The following is a 22,055-nucleotide window of genomic DNA, read 5'->3' on the forward strand; positions in this document are numbered from 1 at the left end:
AGGCTTGGTTTGTGTGGCACGTCGTGCCCACCCCCCCTAAAGTCTGATTTATGGTTCTGCGTTACACCAACGCAGACTACGGCGTACCGTACGCAATAGCCTACGGCGTAGGCTCTGCGTCGATTTAACGCGGAACCAGAAATCAGCCTTAACCTTTTACCCAGACTGCTCCTATAGGACAACACGGAGGCCGCACACGGCGGAGTCGTCTGGTTGGTGCAGGAGCGGGACTCGCCGTGGACCAGAACGCTATTGGCTCCTCTATTGGCAGGAGGAGGAGACTCTGACAATGAATGTGCTGTCAGGACACATGTTTACAATGCTGTGGAGCAGAAAGGGGGGAATGGAGCTGCACAGGACCTCCGAGCACCATGAAATCCAGTCTGAGAGGTACCTGTCAACCTTGAACTTGTCACTCAGATCTAAACTCACACTTTGCTGTTTACTATTACTTCAAAGTGCTTTGTTTATCTGCGTTGTTGTGGATTTGAAGTTATGGTATTGAGGAAAAGTGCTGCATGTCTTTAAAATGTCTGACTCTCTGAGCATAAACAAGAATGCCTGCCATTCCAAGAGGATTTCCTTTTGATGCAAAACATAACCTCTTGTAATGACATGTAGGGCTTTTGTGAACATGGTCAAGTTTGGAAAAACACTTCAGGATTGTTCACTCGATCATGACTGAATTGTCTTGCAGGTGGTTCCTCGTTAGAGCAGACTGACAGTCCAGGAGGACAACACAGGTCACTGCACAACGACATTGGAGAGGTATTCTGCAGCGTCACAGGACAGGCGTGCTGAAGTCACAGTGAATTATCACAGAGGCTCATAATAACATTTGAATCTGACTTTGCTGCACCGTGGTGCAACAGGTACGGTATACCAACCCTGTTTCCTAACTGACTGATACTGAACTAAGACCATCGGGGCTGTGCAGACCACTCTCTCAGGGATGACGAGTGCACAGATGCTGAAACCTTCAACAGAAGACTCTGTTTTTGGTGGCAAGTCTCCCCACAGGATGGCATCCACCGCAGTCCCCCTCAGTGTCTTTGATCCCTCGCCACAATTGCCACACTCGCCACACTCGCCGCATTCGCCGGCTGTCCCACCTTCACTGGACTTTGCCCTGGGTGCTCTTGCCTGCTGTGCTGCCTGCATGTTCACCAACCCGCTGGAGGTCGTGAAGACTCGTCTGCAGCTTCAGGGGGAGCTTCGTGCCGTGGGGTCCTACCAGATACACTACCGGGGAGTCCTGCAGGCCCTCTGGGTTGTGGGCCAGACGGATGGGCTCCGGGGCCTGCAGAAGGGGCTCTCAGCCGGGCTGATCTACCAGGGCGTGATGAACGGGGTGAGGCTGGGCTTTTACTCCTACTGTGAAGGTCTGGGTGTCACCTCATTCCACGGGGGGAGTCTGCTGTCAGGGGCGGCAGCTGGGGCTCTGGGTGCCTTCATTGCTTCTCCTGCTTACCTGGTAAGTTGCATCACCTTGCTCTCAAACTGTAAAAGGAAGAATTTGTATAATGTTTAAAAAAAAAAAAGGTGTCTTCTTACAGTTCTGTTCTTTGTGAATAATCAACAAATATCCTTTAATCATTGTACAGAATGTCACCTATTATGTTATTATCCACACAGTATCTGTTTCTTGTGTTGGCCAATAAGTAAACTCAATAGGAAATTGAAAACCACGTGTAAGGTAAGGCGCATCATCAGATTAGGTTTCACTCTACCGCACGGGCAAATGTGAAAGAAAACTAAATTAACTAGTTCAAAGCTAACGATGGACAGAAACCAGAAGACCTTAGAGCGAATGCAGGGAGATGATATGGCTGATTGTCCTGTGAGGTCAATATCTCATGTATCCTCCAAATGTTTTGTAGAAACAGACTTATGAACTTGTGTCAAAGCACAATCATGTTGGCTCACATTTAAAAGTTTGTACAAAAAGCAGTTTATCCACAAGATATTATCGTCACAAGACTGAGATATATTTCTGCACGAAAGGAGCTAAAGCTGGTAAACAAAAGTATGTTTAAACAGTTCTGATTGGAGATTTTTGCTCATTTCTTAAGCCCTGTCGATGTGAAAGTTACTGTGATGCTTCATCCTTCTGCATTCAACAGATCTAGTTGAGGTCTTCCATAGCCTTTTTAATGTGACATTTCATCTTAATTTGCTGTGATTTTAAAAGGTTAGTCACACAAAGATGGGGTTCTGGATAACTGTGGAGTCAAACTGAAAATGGATCCTTTAAAAATGTATTATTTTTTGTGCAAATTGAAAATATATATAAGTGAAAATACATTTAAAAAAAGAGGGGTCTAAAGTTAAAGAAAATACAATTAGACATGAGCTGAAACTTCAGTTTAAACCTGACATTGAACATTTGTAAACATTTCAACCTGACAAACCATCTTGATCTGGTCTGAAATCAAAAACACCAGACCCCTGCTCAGTTCGGAAGACGTCTCAAATGTCTTTCTTCTATTTTTGACCAGTACACACACCCACTTTATTAGACACACCTTGCTAGTACTGGGTTGGATCCCCTTTTGCCTTCAGAACTGCCTTAATCCTTCGTGGCCTAGATTCAACGAGGTACTGGAAACATTCCTCAGACAGTTTGGTCCATGTTGACATGATAGCATCACGCAGCTGCTGCAGATATGTTGGCTGCATCCATGATGCAAATCTCTCGTTCCACAACATAGCAAAGGTGCTCTACTGGATTGAGATCTGGTGACTGTGGAGGCCGTTTGAGGTCAGTGAACTCATTGCCATGTTCAAGAAACCAGTCTGAGATGATTCATGCTTTATGACATGGTGCGTTATCCTGCTGGAAGTAGCCATCAGAAGATGGTACACAGTGGTCATAAAGGGATGGACATGGTCAGCAACAATACGTAGGCTGTGGCGCTGACACGATACTCAATTGGCATTAATGGGCCAAAAGTGTGCCAGGAAAATATCCCCCCCACACCATTACACCACCACCTCCAGCCTGAACCGTTGATGCAAGGCAGGATGGATCCATGCTTTCATGTTGTTGACGCCAAATTCTGCCCGAATGTCATCCGAATGTTGCAGTATAAATCAAGACTCATCAGACTAGGCAACGTTTTCTTCTTTTGTCCAATCTTGGTGAGCCTGTGTGAATTGTAGCCTTAGTTTCCTGATCTTAGCTGACAGGAGTGGCAGCTGGTGTGCTCTTCTGCTGCTGTAGAGATGGTTGTGCGTGAAAATCCCAGTCAATCAGCAGTTTCTGAAATAGTCAGAACAGCCTGTCTGGCACCAACAACCATGTCCCGTTCAAAGTCCCTTAAATCCCCTTTTTTCCCTGTTTGGATGCTCGGTTTGAACTGCAGCAAATTGTCTTGACCATGTCTACATGCCTACATACATTGAATGGCTGCCATGTGATTGGCTCATTAGAAATGTGCGTTAATGCGCAGGTGTACCTAATAAAGTGGCCGGTCAGTGTATGTTTGAGAAGAAAGGACCATTACATAAAAGTCATTGGGCCCGATTTACTAAGATCCTAAATAAAGAGTCCTAAATTGCGTGTGCACTGAAAAAGTTTGCACGTGCTGTTGTTGTGTGTTTTGCGGGTGATCAACTAAGATTGCGTGCGCAATTGATAACAGGTGCAAACCTCAGTATTTAAATGAGGTGTTGCGCGTCTTACGGTTTGCGGCGCAAACTTTGCGCCATGGAGAGTCTGGATGGAAAGCAGGATATAGTCGCAAGCGCAAAATGAAATTTGACGAGTTGGAGTTATAGAGATATTAGTGGAAGAGGCAAATTGTTGTATTCAGCACCCCTGCCGTGAAAAGCACCCCCTCGTATATTCAATGATAAGTAGACCAAGAAAAAAAACAACACACTGACACTTCAATATATTTATATATACACACTCACACAAACACATACTTAGGAGTTTATATTATATATATTTACAAATATTATGGAAGACAACACAGTAAGCAGGCTATTAATTAATGACATCAATAACCATTTACCCGATTTTTTGTTTTTTACCCGAATCCATGAGCGCATTTAAACATGAATCATTAACACAAAACTGGACGCTAACAGAACATGGACAACAGAACATGAACAGAACACGGAATGAGAATATCATTTTTGTCAGACGAGGGGGTGCTTTTCACGGCAGGGGTGCTGAATACGGCATGACACCGGGGTATGACAACTGCAGAACAAGTATAGGCGCACAATGAGAAACACTTTTTTCTCCATGAAAACACGTGATTTATTTATTATCACAAATAAAAAAATGAATGTGCCTCCTGTGGCAACCTTTTGCTGAATAATACTCGATTTAACATTCAAATAAAATATTTCTCCTTTTGCATGTGGAGATTAGCACCTTCCTTTCGAACGTATTAAATACAGACGCAATCACAATCCACGCAAAAACTTTCAGGCTTGGTAAATCTCATTGCGCGTGGTAAATGGACCAATTTGCATCTTTCCCTCCCAGTATTTAGCGATTTCTGGCGGGTACGCCCCATATTGATTATTCATCAGGGCAAAAGTACTAAATGAATTGCGTGTGCTATTTTGCGCATTTGAGAGGCGCAGTCCTCTTTGCACGCTGTTAGTAGATCAGCTGGCACTTTGGTTTGCGGGTGCTGTCAAGTTTGCACACGTTTTTACACACGCAAACCTTTAGTAAATCGGGCCCATAGTGTTTAAAGCAGCACAACGTAACTTTCAGCTTTTCTGAGTTTGGCGGCATCTTTTGGACAAAAGCGGTAGTGCTTTACCAGAAAGAACACTACGCGTACTGCCGGAAAACTCCTGTCCCGTCGCGTGCATTTGTTTTGAGAGAAGACGGGACGCTTTTCTGTTTCACCAAGTGAACAGACGGAACGCAAAAAAAAAGATGTTAAACTGCTGGAAATGAACTGGAATTTACCGGGATACCTTAAACAAGGAAGCCAGGGAGCGGTATATGGAGAAAATAATGATTATTAACGGTTTGGATCCTTACTAAAGAATGGAGCTCCTCGTCGGAGCTCCACTCTTTAGAAGGATTTACTGCCGCAGTTCTGCAGAACCACCGTCTCCGGCTACCTTGTTTAGGAGTATTTGGCAGCTGCTTTGGTAAATGTTTGACTCGTCATGTGTTTCAATAAATTAGTATAATAGTACAACATACAGTACATGTTTTGTATTACTCTTACTTTTCTTTTCTTTTTTTTTTTGACTGCTTTGAAGAGGCTCCGAGGCGTGAGCAATATTTTTTTTTCCTCGTGAGATTATTTTTTTCCTCTGCAAATCAAATAGTTAATATTTTTTCCTCAACAAAATTAATCGCAGTGGGGAATAAAACCCGTGTTTTGATCCGACACCCGTCTGTGTGCGTGTTTGTTTGTTTACTGAGGAACGTTATGTTTGGTCGGACTCGTTACAGCCGCGATCCAACCGAGCCGACGACTCTTTTACTCTTTTAATTTGTTATCTCAGATAATTGGCCTCCGCGGTTCTGCCTCCAAGCAGGAAAGCGGTGAAAAGTTAAACCATTAGTGATCTTTTCCCCACGTCTGTTGTGTGGAGATGCTGCAGCCACAACACAGCAACGAGTTACCAGCTTCTGCGGAGCTGCGCTCCAAGCCCCGCCCATTTTCATCTCGACTACGAATCGGGAAGGAGGGGGAAGTGACGTATGCCGTAAAGCAGTCAAAGCCGTAAAAATTTGTAGTTTTTTAGTGTGGAAGGGTTCCTACCATGCTCCTCAAAGTTACATAGTGCCAGTGAAGGTGATACAGACCCCTCAGACCATGACAGAGGTGTCATTAAACCTGTTGGAAGTTGATGTACCATCACAATGACTCTGGAAATATGATATTAAGGTGGAAAAGTTATGTAGTGTCGCTTTTAGTTTCTCACAGATGAAAGCTCACTAGCTCTGAGCAAGTTGATCCTTGTCAAAAAAATAATTCCTTTGTGGTCTCCTTTTTCAGCTTTCCGCTATATAATATTTTCCCTCATACACATCCCTTTAACCTTTTTTTACAAGTTGTGTAAATGAGACCACATACAGCGGCAAAAAAGGTCTGTAAAGAGCTACTCTGGTTGACAAAAGACTAAAATATTTCAAGCTTGGTGTGATGTGCGTCATGCCTCTAAAAATAGAGATTTTCCAGTAAGCGCAGTTCATCTGCATAACGCTGGAAATGGATATAAAGTAATCTCAATATATTTAAGCATCCAGCTTTCCAAATTTACAGTTTTTCTATTAACTAGAAAACTTGTGTAAAGTCTTCAAGTGTAAAGACTTGAAGACATTACTGGAAGTGATAAACATCCCTGTTCATGTGTGAGTCATTGAACAGGCAGGATGTCCAAGGAGGAAGTCTCTGCTCATTAAAACAAAAAAAAGGCTTGCCAAAAGAGTACTGTGACGATTCCAAATGCTGCTTGAGGATGTATTGTGGACTGATGAAACAGTAGCTGAAATGTGCAGATCTGATCCACAACTACTGGATGTATTTTTTTCTTGAAGTCGTTGCTGCCAAAGGAAGTTCGAGCAGCTATTCACTTCAAGAGGTTTTTTTGTTTTTGTTTCTTTTTTCAACTTATCTTACAGAAAACCAATCAATTTATTTGGGTCATATACTTTTTCATTGCCACATTATCATTGCCTTTAAAACCTGCAAAGCTCTATAATGTTTTCTACTCATATTTCCACATTTCACGGACAATTGGCACTGACCCTTGATTGACAGCACTTTCTAGGAATGTTGACTCCATTTCCCTCTTGTGTTGTGTTGTTTTTCTTTATGACTCAGCTGTCAGCCTCCATGTTAGCCATCATGGAAAGTTGATATTGCGTGCTGACATGTGGATTTGTGAGCTGGTCATGAAATAAACCCTCAGCATTGCTTCACGTACTGCTGCCACAAATGTAGGCTACATTCCCTTTTCTGCAAGCGTCCTGCAGCAACGGAAAGAGGATGAAGGTTATTTCCTTTCTATTGTGTGAGATAATAGTTGTTGAAAGAGGTCATCATTTTAAAAAAAATATTTCATGTCTCACTTGTTTCTTCAACAAACAACGTTATTAACATACAGATAAATATATCATGTCAACCTTTTGTGAAAGTGAATCAGTGAAGAATTTGTTGGGCCAGTCCCTGTAAAGGTGCATGTTGCATAACTCTTACTACCTGTAATTCTTACATAATTCATTCTGGCATGTGACAAAGACATAATCCTTGTGACTGTTGTTTTCACAGGTGAAGACCCATCTGCAAGCTCAGACTGTAAATGCCATAGCGGTGGGCCACCAGCACAACCACGAGGTAAGGAGAATTTTAATTTTATATCCATATAGTTCAAACTGCATGGTATATTATTTGCTAGTTTGGTTGCGTCCTGTTTTTATTTTATATGCATTTTGTATGTAGATGTCAAAGGAGAAGACACCCGTCGTGCTACAACAGAGCTTTCAGTTTATATATTTTACAGGTTAATTTACGCTCCTTTTTCTGAAGAAATGGAGACTTTGTATAAATGTATTTAAGAGCTGAATGCTTTGAGTGGCAAATCTATTAAATGCTATATTTTAATTAAAAAAATTCACAGAACAGAAGACATAGATGAAAAACTAAGGACGTGTATGTAGTCTTAAATACGTGTTTTGCACATTTGTTTCTCTTACGTTTAAGTGTCTATTTTTATGTTAAAGTGTCTATATTTGCGTTAAAGTGTCTATTTCTTTCATTCCAACACAACTTTATTTCGATGTTGAACTTTTTGCCGACCTTAATTTGACAACATTAAGCAGTTATTATGAATAGAGTACTTTCTATAGATATAAATGAAGCTTTTTGATTCTGGATGATTGAGAGTTTACACCAGCCTAAGTGAATGAATAGTGAATGTCTTGTGTGGCCACTGTCCATCGATGCTTTATTTTTTCAATTTCAGGGAGTGGTCAGTGCCTTTGTTACTATCTACAGAAGAGAGGGTTTAACTGGTCTGTGGAGGGGTGTGAACGGAGCTGTGCCTCGAGTCATGGTGGGCTCAGCCACTCAGCTGGCAACCTTCACCTCAGCCAAGGAATGGGTGTCACATTTTCAGGTAAATGTAACTGATACTGTGACGGCACACACAACCCAACAGCTGCCATTTTCCGTCAGTCATATATTTATCTTTCTTTATGGCCATGCAGTGGTTTAATTCAAAGAAATGGCTCACAGCGCTGACAGCAGCCACCGTCAGCGGGGTTGCAGTGGCCATCACCATGACACCGTTTGACGTCATCAGCACGCGGCTCTACAACCAGCCGGTGGATGAGCTTCGCAAGGTGAGCTCACTCTTCTTCACGGTCAAGGAGTCACAAGAGTTGATTGCACTTGCAAGCTAAATTGTGAGAACTTACACTGTTGTAAACTGCTTTGTAGGGGCGCCTGTACCATGGATTTTCAGACTGTATACTGAAAGTGTGCCGAGCTGAGGGACTGCGGGGGTTATATAAAGGCATGGGCCCTGTGTTCCTACGACTGGCCCCGCACACGATGCTCAGCATGCTGTTCTGGGATCTGATGAGGCAACATGCAGTCAAAGACAACGAAAGTCAGAGAACGAACTAAAACGCCTACAAATTGTGCAACTGAGTGAGCCTCTGCATAGCTGGATGAGCCAGGATTTAAGGCAAAAGTGTGACATTTTTGGAAATCCACTCATTTGCTCAGAGCTGTGTATGAAGACTGATATAGTTAATGTATTTTGCTGTGGTACATGTAAAGGTTTGCGGTAATATGTGGTGAACCGTGTTCTTGGCTGCTGCCGGTAGCTTCTTGGAGTCTGAACCAAGAAATATTCCCTCACAAACTCCAAATATCCTTACAAATTCTTGTTTCTACATATATAAACAAATTCAACAAGTGCAACATGAAATCTTAATTGTGAAATATCAGAAGTGCTTCCTGAAGAAATGTTCATGACTATTTGACAAAGCCAAGCTTGTTTTCCACTGTTTCAAGTCTTTTGACCAATAACTGATGGTTGTGCCTTTATTTTATTCCTTTTCTAAATCTGAGTGACACATCAAATGTGTCACCTAACTCTGATCCAGATAGCAAGCAAATTGAAATATCAAACAATTGCTTTTGCCATTCATGATGAGTTGCATCAATTGTTCAACATGCATCCTGCATTCAGAGTGTTTTTTTAAACCCCAAAAAACCTCCGTTGCTCCTTAGATTTCAGTATTTAACCTCAAATGATGAATTTCTTTTATCAGCCTGCAGCGGAGCTGACGGAAGAGTCTCATCGTTACAGAGTTGACAGCTGCAGCTGGAGGACTAAAACGTAAACTACTTTCCATGTTAAGACGACTTTAAGATGACTTCCGTCCCGGTTTTATGTGTAAATCCCAGCTGCTTCGTCATCTACATGGAGAAGAAAAATCTGAAGGGATGTTTTTTCTTTCTTTTAGTTTCACTGTCAAATGGAGTAACCTTCCAGCAGACCCAGGAATGCCATTTGATTGGAGGTTTCTTTTTTATTACAGATTTTCAGCCTAACACAGTTTGTACTTCAGGCCTTTTAACTTAAGTAAATAATCGGAATAAAGATATATTTTGTAAGAAATGTGTGCGTGTGTTTATGTATATACCCATGCTGAATGTTTGGAATGTCCTACTCAAGTGAATAAATGTTTTTGGTCAATTTGCCAAAGAAGACGATGCTAGTAGATTTAATTCAATTTAGTCGATGCAAATAGATTATCAGTTTTCATTATTTATTTGTTTTTCTTAAACGCAGAGCTTTTTTTTTTCCCCCACAAGCAGTAGTTCCACAAACTCATGAAAAAGTTTAAACTTGGGGACATTTTTAACTGCGGCAAAATTCCTTTATTTTATTGCCAAAACTGCTCGATTGATCTAGGAATCTAATCAGAGGACTTTCAGCCTCTTTCATCAGGAAATTATCAGACTGACAGCTGCTGTCGAATCAAGGGTGACCTTTGGACTTTCAGATGCATGTTTGAACAGCAGGAGATTTAAAAAAAAAAAAAAAAAGTTTAATCTCTACTGGAGGTCTGGCTCAGAAGAATCCATCACTCACAACAACAATATGAGCAAGAAGTGACAGTATTTGTCTGTTTTCTTTGTTGTTGAAATTACATAGAAACCCTGAAGATGCTTTTCCTTTTCTCCTGGATGCTGAACATTTTCAGTTTTGATACAAACTTAATTGACTCCTTTTTTTCAAGGTCAGTTTACAATTGATTTTCTCTTATTACAATTGCTTTATTGTCCTTTAAATGTTCTGTAATATACTGTAGATTAGTTGCTTTCAGGGGCGTCAATTGGGTATGGCAAGGTATGGCAGCCGCCACACCTTGGCTTCAAGGGAAAATGTAAATGTTTGTTTTTTAAATACATTTATGGAATTACTCTGTGTCTATTTGTATTGATTATTATTACTTAATACATATAAAATAACTACAAATGCAAATCAGAACAACATGATCGATTTCACTACTTATTATACACTGCAAAAACTCAAAATCTTAACAAGAATATTTGTCTTATTTCTAGCTAAAATGTCTAATTTTTAGTTAAAAAAAATCTCATTACATTTAAGACAAAAATAGAAAACAACCATTTTCACCTGTTTCAAGTAGATTTTCACTTAAAATAAGTGGAAAAATCTGCCAGTGGAACAAGATTTTTTTGCTTGTAATGAGAAGATAAATCTTGTCCCACTGGCAGATTTTACTACTTTTTTCAAGTGAAAATTTACTTGAAACAGGTGAAAATGGTCAAATAACAAGTGATTTTTCTGGTGATGACTCTTGTTTTAAGTGTAATGAGATTTTTTGACAAAAAGTGAGACATTTTAACTAGAAATAAGACAAATATTCCTGGTAAGATTTTGAGTTTTTGCAGTGAGCGAGACTGCATTTGAAAAAGTTCCAGTTTTCTTGACCACACAGATCAGCTCCATAGCAGACTTCTGTGATGAGTATTTGCTGGACGTGTTGATTGATACTCTAGTTAAGTTCTGTGACTCGTAACCTTGCCATACCTTAGCTTCCACTGAATTGACGCCACTGGTTGCTTTCCCAATTGTGGTTGTGTTTTAAAGGATTGGTGGGTGCATGTGGGATATCGATGCTAAACAATCAGATGAGAGTTTACTATTTCTTTCAAACATGTTGGTGAGTTGATCCTTGAAAACGGGGCAACAACACATAAAAACTGATTTCACGGGTAATGATTTCATTTTCTAATATCCTCTGCACACAGCAATTCTTTAACTGAAGATGGAAGTAAAAAGAGATCATCCTCATCAGGAAATCCTCTGAGGTGGAGGAGAGCAGCCTGACGGTGCTCTTGTCTCCGGTGGGCTCAAGGGTTTGTTGCTAATAGAGTTTTCACTCAGAGCTGCATCGCCTTGGACGTCAGCAGGACCGGTGAGTTCCCCAAACTCACTGACAAATCAGCTGTTAACATAATTCATTGTTTGCTTGTGAATACCTTTTCATTCATGCTTCTGTTTTCTGGATGCCAGTGCCAGAAGTCTAGACTTGCTCCTGATCCAGTGCCAGTTCTCCCTGGGCTGCAGCATCATCTCTGCCCTTCCTCCATCAGGGGGCTCCACACAGCTCCCTCAGCTTGTTTCTGGCAGCTGCTCTCAGCTGGGTACTGGCAAGCTACAGCAGCAATTTGTGGACCCATGTGGTCAGATTTTACCCACTGCACAGCACAGAGCGTTACTGTGGGAAGTGCATTGGCCTGTTGACCTCTGGACACCATACTGGCTTCACTGCAAACAGCGGTTATCCTGGCTTTTGCTGTAGCAGCTGTGGCTTGCACCACTACAGTTTGTGATCACTTCTTGTCTCAAAAGGATGCTCTGAAGTTCTATTGACACTCTGCTATACAATGCTGGGGGTCTTTACTCAAATTAATGGGCTAAGCATTAATTTTATGCAGTAATTCTCATGGAGTACCTCTGCAATAACTCAAACAATCTGCAGAAAATACAACCAAGATTACTATGATGGTGATAAATGTGATGTTTGTTAATGATGGAAATATGAAAAACATTGATCACGGGAAATGTGATTTTCCTGACTCATTTTTAGGAAGAACAAGAAATCAGCTTGTGAGATGATGAAGAGACATCCGATCACAATACAAGCACAAGAAAAAACACGATCAGATGACCAAAGCAAAGACGATGTCAAGATGACGAAAGGATTTTTGTGGCCATGTGTAATGTTATAAAGTTGTTGCAGAAGCAAAGAATAAAGCTATTTACATTAAATGGGTCCAGCTTTGTAAACAATCCTGGTCCATATAAAGCAGAATAATAAAAAAAAATGTTTTTAAAAGGCAGAAAGATGGTTAATGAACATAAATGGAAACCTGGAAGAAAATAAAGGCATTTTCTTCTCTTTTTTTGACAAATGTTGATAATTTGTATAGAGACAAGTACATTTCCATGCTTGCCAGAGGAAGACCTCATTGCACTGATTGCAGCCACATGTTTAGAATTAAAGGGAAACTCCACCAATTGTATCCTTTATCGCGAGTTCACGTGAAAACAGCAAAAAAATGCAACACTGGTGAAATGTCATTATGGGTGACTGGTTCTATGTTGCATTTTATGTCTTAAAATTGGAAAGTGGACACATTATTTTTGACCGCCTGAATATCTTGTGACTACACGAACAAAACGCCCAGTCAAAATTGTAGGTTTGATGAATGACATGAAATCTGCAACCTGAGGATGTGAAAACTTATCAGATGTTGATAAAGGAGAAATATGACTTAAAATAGTGTTATACTTTATCTTTGTCAGACAGCAGAAGTTATAAATTCACAGCAACAGACTTCAATGGAAATCCTGCAACAAGCTCAGTGTGAGGGTTTTGAACAGATAGAGGTGGTAAAAATGTCTTTATTGAGGAAAACAAAGCAAGTTTTCTGCTTTAATGAGAGAATGTCGCAGACGAATTCTCTCCCCACTCCCACAAAAGAAAAGTCAGAAAATCATCTTTTGCTTCTGAAGAGTGAGTTTTGCACTCCTGCAGTTACAAGCTCAGCTTCCATATTTGGTGTGTTTGTGAGAATGCGAGTGTTGTCCCATCTACTGTGTGTTTCTTCCTTTTTTTTCCCTGCCTTCCGTTCATTCTTTTGGCTTTGTGTAACGGTTGTATTGCACCAGCTGAACTAATAAATAAACAGAGAGAGAAAAAAATCACAATGTGCCGTATATACTTCTCTACGTGAGAGGACACGCAGTTAAAAACAGTAAAGAGGCTCAGAGAGTTGAAAGGGATTTTGGCTTTTTGGCGGGTGGAGCCTGGAGGTCGGGGGATTGTGTCATCATTGGGCATGCTCTCTCCTGCAGCCGTGACATCACTGTAGCATTCCTTTCCAGAGAGCTGGAACAACAGAGACCCCCATCACTCTCCTCTTTGCCATCTCCTGTTAACCCTCTCTGCACAGTGCTGCATCACTCTTCTCTCACCCCGAGGTAGACAGACCACACAAACCAGGAGAGTCTGAAATATCTGTGTATCCTTAGGTGACAAGTGTGGACCTCAAATGTTTTGCCTGCATACAGTAACCATAATCCTTGCTGATCCCCTTCTCTGATACAAATGAGGTCCGCTAGAGAGAGCAGAACATACAACAAAGCAACATTTTCATAGCTCTCCACACATCGCCACTCAATTACCCCCCCCCACCCCCATCCATTCATAACCCCACTAATATACCAGCATCTCCTCTTTTACCGTGTGATGCGGCTGCTTCTTCACAGATGATCACCAAAGCTTCACCGAAAGAGTTTTATGAAGTTCTGTGGCACGCTACCAGAGCACAGACTGTGGGTTCTGGTCTGGACATCTGTGAGGTCCAAACATAACTAATGCCATAAGACACTGATAGTGAGTCAAGGCCAACGTGATATAATGTTGTGGGGGAAGGGAAGAAGGAAAGAGGGAAAAGAAAAAAAGGAGGCAGACCCAATGGCTGAGGTAGGGAAAATAAGGCTGACAGAACAATATGGCAGAACTGGACGAGAGACAGAGAGAGAGAGAGAAGAGAGAGAGAAAACAGATTCAGATAAAGAGTCACTGAGAAAAGCAGGTAGAGTCACATCCTGCTGACATTGAGAAAGATAAAGAAATGGGAGGTAGCAGTGTGTCTCTGCTTGTCTAAACCTTAATGATACTGCAGTTGTAAAAAAGACCAACTGTGTGCCTTTGGTGTGACTCCACAACCGTTGCATAACTTGTGTGAGTGTGTGTCTACGTGCAGGCATGCAAGTGTGTGTTTGTGCGCTTGTGAGGTTGCCAAGTTTTCATAGTAGATAAATGTGTCATGGTTTTTACTGCACTTTGCCAGAGATTAACTGTTCACCTTTTACGGTCGGGAGGGAGGTGGTATTGTCATTCAGCCAGAGAAGGAGGAGGGGTCAGCGGACGGTAGAGTTGGGAAGGGAGGGAGATAAAGAAGGAAAAGGAGTGGCCTTCTGCAGCCCCTCTCCACCAGAGTAAAGTCTTCTCTCAGAAGCGGCTCGTGGGAGGGAAAATAAACCAGAAGTTTAGAGATACAGAGCACGGAAGGAAAAAGAAGAAAAGAAAGAACCATCTTCCAGCTACAGTTTGCTCCAGGTATGTAGCAGGAATGCAGTCTAAATGAGGGTTCTTAAAGGAAGCAAATGATTCAGATGTGTGCCTTTTTGCCTCTTAAATCATTCAATATGGATAATAAGAGTTCTGAGTGTGTGAATATAGTTCTCCAGAAGGAGACTGAGCAAAGTTGACAGAGGGCGTTCATTATAAGATGATAAGGATAAAGAGTCTAGCCCTTTTTTATGTATGTTATCCATAAATATAAGTACTGTTTAATAATACGTATCATGTAGGTTCTTGAATTGAATCCTAATTGTTGTTCTGTACTTCTGTCAGGTTGTATGAGGGTTTCATACAATCATGGCATCAGCAGCTGAACCAAAAAGGATGGTGTCATCTGTCTTTATCACTCTGGCAGCTCCTCACCGAGCCACTGGGACGCAGCAGCCGCTTGCCCTCCAAGCTCACGCTGCCCCAGCTAGAGACAAGCAGGACACATCTGCAAGAGTCAGCTCCAGTGACAATGTATCTGTCCTGAGACATAAAGCAGAGAACCATTCATCTTCTGACTCCAACGGTTCTGTAAACAGCAAAGACTGGACTCATGAAAGGGTTCAGAGTCCCAAACGTGCTCAGATTGGATCCTCCAAAGCACAACTGCAAGAAGAAGACCTGAAAAGGAGGAAATCTCCAGGTATTCATGATCAAATCATGTTTTCATTAGCCTGAGACTAATCTTAGATGTCTTGAAGTATGTGAGGAAAAAGACCCCCAATCCTTCACAACCCAGCTGACCGTTATCATTTCCCCATCATCACATCACCTTTACTGGTCGCAGGATTGAAGCAGAGTCATTGACCCCAGGTGGGGAAGAAAACAGTGTTTATAAAGCCCAACTTTTTTAAATTTCTGTGTATGATTTACACATTTTAACAAAACATTATACTATGCATAAATGAACAACACAACATGCAAGTTGCACTTTACTTGGTGTGCTGAGTTATTAAGATTGCTTATCTGTGAAATTAAGGACAAGAGAGCAGTAAAAAAATTTAAGGTCTGTGAGGAGAACACTAAACGAGTTGTAACTGATGATACAATCAGTTACAACTCTTTTAGTGTTCTCCTCACATACCTTAAATATTTTACTGCTCTCTTGCCCTTAATTTCAGGATATCTTGGTAATTACTAAATATAAATGTCTAGACAACTTTTTGTGGTTGCAGAGTTAACTGTGTTTAATTGCATAAGGTATATTTAGTTGATGTCTCTGGAGTTAGTGATGTTTGAGGCAGAAAACCCAAAATGCCCCAAAGAACCCCAAAATGAAGTATTTATGGAGGTACATAGTAAGAAAGAAGTGATCTTATGCATCTTTGCTGGAGTGTTGAAGCGTTTTACACAAAAAGTTAGAATGGATAAATTGTAAATTTGAACCAGTCTATTGTGACATTCATGTTTCTCCATGAAGACAAAGGTAAATGGTTGGAAAATAATTAGATTGAATGTTATCTCCTTTTTAGGATCTTGCACAGAACCTGCTTTTATTTAGCAAAAAATTAGGAGAAAAATGTGGACATATAAAACTCAAAAACACAAGCTTTACGAAAAGCTTAAATAAGAAATATGGTCTAAAAATGTTCATTTTTTTGTTGTTGCTTGTTGTTTTATAGTGACTTGACATGAGTATTATTCTTGTCAAACAGAGTTCTTCCCTCCGCCGCCTGTTCTTGATGCACTGCCTCCATCTTTGGGAGAGTTGGTCTCTGAAGAATCAACAATCCTACCACCTTCTCCTCCAGCCTATACATTTCTCCCCCAACCTCTGACCCTGGACCAACAGCCGGTGTGGAACAGAAAGGTACAGACCTGTCATTCAAAGCCACTTTCATGACTCACATCACTGTATTTAAACATGATCTTCATATGTGCATCATCATTTACAGTTTGGAATGGTTGAGCCAAACTTAACATTTGAATATGTTTAATGGTCAACAACTATATTATAGATAGTGCTCTGTGAACTTCAGCGATTATTAATAACTATGGAAAAACATATTTTGTGACAAACTGCTGCACAGCAAACTGAAAAGACAAAGAAAATAAATGTTCCTCCTCCAAAAGAATCCTGTTCAAGATACTACTACATTAATAATAGGGCTTTTTTATATTAAAGCCCAATTTCAATGCAATGAAAATATGTTTTCATTTCTTTTCCAAGTGATTGCTACAATTGCAAACTTTATAGGATTTTTGCCATGTTGAATCATTCCCTCAAATCCAGTTACAGAGGAAAATCTCACAACTTGAGTGAGGTTGTAGTGTTAATGAATGAGTTGATAAAAAGAGCATTTAAAAACTGATAATGCAACATAACTGACTCTTGGAAAAGAAAACCAAATAAATACAGCTTTCTTGTTAAATGTAGACTCATAAGAGGAAGAGAAGGTGGCTCCATCATATCATTTGAGAAATAGAAGATAATCTTGAATCTCTTTTTTTTCTTTTTATAATAGATTATTCTTATGATTCAGCTTTTGTAATTAATCTCAGCTCTTCTTCTTAACATCAACATGTCACTTTTAGTGCCCTAGTAAACTATCTGGTTTAGACGGTTTATTCAAACTTTAATTTGTCTCAGTTTAAACTTCAATTTTATGTCAAGCTTGTGCTTTGTGTTTAAGGTGGAAACAAGCACACCATCTAGTGGGTTGAAGAAAGATGAGCAAACTCTTGGGATTGGAGAAAACAACCAGGACACAAGCAGAGAGAGCAAAGGTGACAAGATCTTAGTTTACACTCCCCCACGTAACATTTTGTGATAACCTGCTGTGACATTTGATGTTTGTGCACACTGCAGACTTGTGCGGCTTCTGTCGAAAACCCATAGCTCCATCTGAACCTGCAATAGAGGCCCTCAACAGGATTTACCACGATGGTTGTTTCCAGTGTAGATCTTGTCACATTCCCCTGGCTGGTAAACAGTTTTACAACAAGGCGGCGGTCCCTCTCTGTCAAGAATGCTACCAGGTAGATCCAAATCAATGCAGACTCACTACAGATCACAATCATGTTTGTTTCACTTTTATGGTTCCTGTACATGAAGACTGTTCAAGTGTTTTCCATTCCTGAAATTGAATTTTTCATGCCAAAAAATGCCACTGCTTTTCATTATAACTTTAATTAACAGCAGCTTTTGTGTCTGAGTTTTGAATTCGCAAAGAGAAAACAGCACTCAATTAAGAGCAAATAACTAACACTGAGCTGCTTTAAGCATATTTTTTAAACCATTTTTTATTTAAAGCAAATTTTGACTTGAAAGTATTCAAATCTGATGTAATATAGGATAGGAACACAATTAAAAAGCTGTAGGAACAAGTTTGAAATTCATCCATCAACAAATGCTTGGTGAAACAGTTGCTCTAGTTAAGACAGGAATTACATTATTACATGTAAAGGGAACTTTGTTTTAAGAGAAAGGTGGCGCCATAGTTTGGTTTTGTTTTGCTTTTGAGTGCATCCTGTATCTTTCTTTGTATCTCAGGCCAGTTTGGAGCCTTGCTGGGCTTGTGGGGAGGTTATCACAGATTACATAATCCGTGCACTAGAGAGACCGTACCATCCTTCTTGTTTCACCTGCGCCACATGCAACCAGGAAATTGGAAAGGAAACTTTCGCTCAGGGAGAAGTTGGAGAAATTTACTGCCTTCAGGACTACTACAGGTATGCAGGTGAAAAATGAGTGTGGGATTATTCAAAATGAATAAACATATTTTGCACAAAACTACAAGAATTTCTTCTGTAAGACTTCTGGCATCAACATATAACCTGGATTGTTTCCCCCTTGTGATTTTCTGTGTTTAAAGGATTTAAAACATAACAAAAAAATTCATCATATCTTTTTCTGTCTTCAAAACCTTTTCCCTCAAAGAAAATATGCACCAAAGTGTAATGCCTGTAACCAGCTAATCATTCCAAAAGAAGATGGTACTGACAGCTATACTGTTGAATGTCTGGGACACTCGTACCATGAGAATTGCTTCAGATGTGAGGTAGGCGTTCTCTGTCCACAATTTACTCAAATGAGACACTGACAGTCTTACAAACATACACATTATTCTTTGCCACTCAGCAGACCCTCTCTCTCTTTTTCCTGCAGATCTGTGTCATCAAACTACCCCCTGAAAATGGCTGCTTTCCTTTAGATGGTAAATTGCTTTGCAAATGCTGCCACATGGACCTGGTCTCTGGGCAGCACTAACGTCAGCTCCACAGTCTCTGACAAACTGAAAGCAAAGGAAACAAGCCCGTGCCTGTTCAACACAATGAGAGACTGGGCACATGCATATAAGACGAGCATATGAACGTTACACCACCTTCAGCTGAGCTATTCTCCTATTTTCCAATTGTCTTATTCTCATTTTATACTTGATAATTTTGCACTTAACATTAAAAAAAATGCACCAAACATGTTTATGCAAAAACAGTTATAAGAAATAGTGGCATCTCAGTCATCTGCAAGAAGTAAATTTGAGATAAGAGGACAGTTATAAAAAAAAAAGCTTAATAATTTATTATATCTCAAAGTAGACGCCAGCATTAGCAGTATGACATTTATAACAATATAACTGCAAATATACTTTTATATACAGTTTATTTTAAGGAAAATAAAAACATACTCTTATTTTAAATTCACATTTTCAAGTCAAGTTTGCTTTCATGTAATAGTTAAGACAGGAGTCTTAATTTTGTTCCCTTTGTTTAATGACATAATGAGAGAGGGAGTTGTTGAGAGAGGTGTTTAATACTTTCTTTAGAATCAGAACTGTACATGCCTTAAATGTTTGGGGTAGCCCACCACAAGTTTCTTCTTGTTAAATCGTACAGAGATTTTGTCCTATTCACGCTCACAGAGTGAATGGAGTTCAGTCAGGTTTGGGGACCTTCTTATTCAGATATGCCTTTTCATTGCGAATACTGGAATCTTGAGTGTTGCTTCAACATATCTTCAAAGAACCTTCTCTTCATGATGCCCACCATTTGGTGAGGTGCAACACTTCGTCCTGCAACAAAGTCGCCCTGTATCATGATGCTCTCGCCCCCATGCCTCATAACTGGAACAGTGTTCTGTGGTCTTCAGTCTTCCCCCTTTTTGCTCCAAACATAACAATGATTAATCAGGTCACTTTTAGTCTCATCAGACATTGAAGGTGTGACTTAAAATGCATCCAAAGCACCCGCCATATAACTCGAATAATCGCAGTTGACCTATCAGAAGAGTAATGCCATTGTCTAGAATTTTTCAAACCATTTAATACTCCAGTTAATTTGATGTGTGTATAGTTCTGTATTTGAAGAAAGTATATAAGAAAAAACTACCAAATTCTTTCTGTAATTCTTTTGATAGTTCACAAATACAATGAAAGAAGAATAGGAAATGGATGTCCTGACTGAACTAAAACAGGAAATGTTTACTCGACATTTCTGTCAGTCACAGAGGGGAAGAAAATGTTTACGTGTCATTTTCTAAACTGTGGAAACTTCTGGTTGCACTACAATAATAGGTGTTTTATAAAACTATGTAAATGCTAAGACAAACAACAGATTAAGTGAAAGAGAAACGGTATTAAATTCAGGCAGCAAATGCAGCTCCCACTTTATTTTCTGCATTAAAACTTCACTATTCATTCCAATTTGATGTGGTATTTAAATCCATTTGGATCATTTCATTATTTTATTTATAGTCTTTTTTCTCAAATTGCTTGATATGTGTATTAAAAACATGCATTAAATTTTTTCTGAGAAAAAAATTGTCTTTTTGTTTATGTCTATATTTCATGTTGACCAGATTAATTGTGTCTTTGGGCCAAAACTGCCACTAAACAAAACTTAAGAAGACAAAAGGCTTTTTCACATTTAAGATCTACAACAAGATGGTCTTTTCATATGTTTTAATTGTCAACAGTGCTAGTACAAAACATTGGACAAGGTGTAGCCTATCTAATTATAAAAGCCCAATTTTAAATATGAATCAATTTACATCTGCAACACCCTGAAAATGACACACTGCATTAAATTTGATATATTCTCTAGCTCGTTTTCTTTTTTCTCTTCTTTAAAGGGGACATATTATGGCATTTAATGTATATTTTAAACAGGCCTTGAATGTCTTAAAAACAATCTAAAGCTTGTTTTTTCTACATAAATCAGAAATTCAGCCTGTGGGCCATGTCTATAGTTTTACCGCTTCTAACCCCTTTTTCTGTGCTTCATTCTAAGGGAAGGGGGGGTATGATAATGAGGCTCTGTGCTGATTGGCTGCTTGAATGACGTGTAGCAGGGGAGGAGAATAAGCCTCGCTGCGGGGAGAAGAGCAGCCGGCTACATGTCCCATGCCAGGGAGCTTCTGCAACAAAATAAAATCCATTGCTTTATTTTTTTTGTATTGACTGTCCTAATTGGCCGCGAGTTTAACGGTTTCAGCGGGGACAGAGAGCGTCCGATGTCACACGTGATAGTCGGACGCTCGCATTCAGTTACACGGTGTAAACAGATCTTAGACCCCGTCCACACGTAGCCGGGTATTTTTAAAACCGAAAATTTCCCCCCTCCGTTTATAAAATAATTTGTATCCACATTACATTGTTTAAAAAAAAAAGAACCCTTCCACACATAAGCGAAGATCTGCGTTTTCGACCACATTCATAAGCATTCTAAACCTGTAGATCATCTGCGGCTCCGGGGAAGCTGCTTCCCCGGCAGGCGCGTCTGCTTCTCGGTTAACGAGCCCCCGTGTCCCGCCACGGAGCTGCCGCGTTAGCGACGCAGCCCTACGCCGTAGGGTACGGCGTATTCCTACGGGTAGGTTTGTCTTTTTTAAATGGACACTGAGTCTATTAATAAAGTATATCTATCTATCTAATAATAATAATAATAATAATAATAATAATAATAATAATAATAATAATAATAATAATAATAATAATAATAATAATAATAATAATTATAATAATAATAATAACTGTAATAACTGTAACAATTCACCTTTCAATAACCGGCTTCGTCACCCATGATGCACCACCGAGAGGCATCGCAGGTCCTTCCTCCCCGCTGCCATCAGACTGTATAACCAGGCCTGCTCTCAGTAGCCAGTGGACAATATGACAATAAGATGTGCAATAATATAAGATGTGCAATATCTGCCAATCTGCCAGTTTACCTCACAACACTCCACGTGCTTTTTCTGCACCGTTTCTTCTTTCAACCAACTGTATACTGTTCATATTCTGTGATTATACATATTATATATATATATTTTGTATTTTTTATATATTTTTTATTTCTGACTTTTCAGTCTTTTTACCCCTCCCCTGCATGTGTGTGCTAAGTGTACTGCTGACAACAAAAATAAGTTTCCCCACTG

General features: G+C 40.0%; 2 protein-coding genes and 1 pseudogene across 2 annotated transcripts; all 3 read left to right on the forward strand.

Annotated features, from left to right (window-relative positions):
* The first annotated feature begins 288 nt into the window (after positions 1 to 288).
* On the forward strand, positions 289 to 9,624 carry slc25a34 (solute carrier family 25 member 34). The gene is made up of 6 exons (XM_061727123.1): positions 289 to 390; positions 698 to 1,474; positions 7,263 to 7,328; positions 7,957 to 8,109; positions 8,201 to 8,335; positions 8,433 to 9,624. The coding sequence occupies exons 2-6, from the start codon at positions 953 to 955 to the stop codon at positions 8,619 to 8,621; spliced, it is 1,065 nt and encodes a 354-aa protein (XP_061583107.1). The 5' UTR covers positions 289 to 390; positions 698 to 952; the 3' UTR covers positions 8,622 to 9,624.
* Positions 9,625 to 9,667: 43 nt separating this feature from the next.
* Positions 9,668 to 13,920, forward strand: LOC133449141 (transmembrane protein 82-like; annotated as a pseudogene).
* Positions 13,921 to 14,522: 602 nt separating this feature from the next.
* On the forward strand, positions 14,523 to 20,435 carry fblim1 (filamin binding LIM protein 1). The gene is made up of 8 exons (XM_061727124.1): positions 14,523 to 14,671; positions 14,969 to 15,326; positions 16,339 to 16,493; positions 17,317 to 17,410; positions 17,493 to 17,662; positions 18,177 to 18,355; positions 18,564 to 18,684; positions 18,792 to 20,435. Exons 2-8 carry the CDS (start codon positions 14,993 to 14,995, stop codon positions 18,891 to 18,893), a joined length of 1,155 nt encoding a protein of 384 aa, XP_061583108.1. The 5' UTR covers positions 14,523 to 14,671; positions 14,969 to 14,992; the 3' UTR covers positions 18,894 to 20,435.
* The last annotated feature ends 1,620 nt before the right edge of the window (positions 20,436 to 22,055 follow it).

This window comes from Cololabis saira, chromosome 8, assembly GCF_033807715.1.
Source record: "Cololabis saira isolate AMF1-May2022 chromosome 8, fColSai1.1, whole genome shotgun sequence".
Lineage (NCBI taxonomy): Eukaryota > Metazoa > Chordata > Actinopteri > Beloniformes > Belonidae > Cololabis > Cololabis saira.

What these genes read in the sequence shown, in the direction of transcription:
- slc25a34 (XM_061727123.1), top strand. Translation starts at nt 953, where the DNA reads ATGACGAGTGCACAGATGCTGAAACCTTCAACAGAAGACTCTGTTTTT. An exon ending in AATGGGTGTCACATTTTCAG is followed by an intron (nt 8,110 to 8,200) that starts GTAAATGTAACT and finishes ATGGCCATGCAG; the next exon opens with TGGTTTAATTCAAAGAAATG. An exon ending in CGGTGGATGAGCTTCGCAAG is followed by an intron (nt 8,336 to 8,432) that starts GTGAGCTCACTC and finishes ACTGCTTTGTAG; the next exon opens with GGGCGCCTGTACCATGGATT.
- fblim1 (XM_061727124.1), top strand. Translation starts at nt 14,993, where the DNA reads ATGGCATCAGCAGCTGAACCAAAAAGGATGGTGTCATCTGTCTTTATC. An exon ending in AGCCGGTGTGGAACAGAAAG is followed by an intron (nt 16,494 to 17,316) that starts GTACAGACCTGT and finishes TTTGTGTTTAAG; the next exon opens with GTGGAAACAAGCACACCATC. An exon ending in TCTGTCAAGAATGCTACCAG is followed by an intron (nt 17,663 to 18,176) that starts GTAGATCCAAAT and finishes TTTGTATCTCAG; the next exon opens with GCCAGTTTGGAGCCTTGCTG.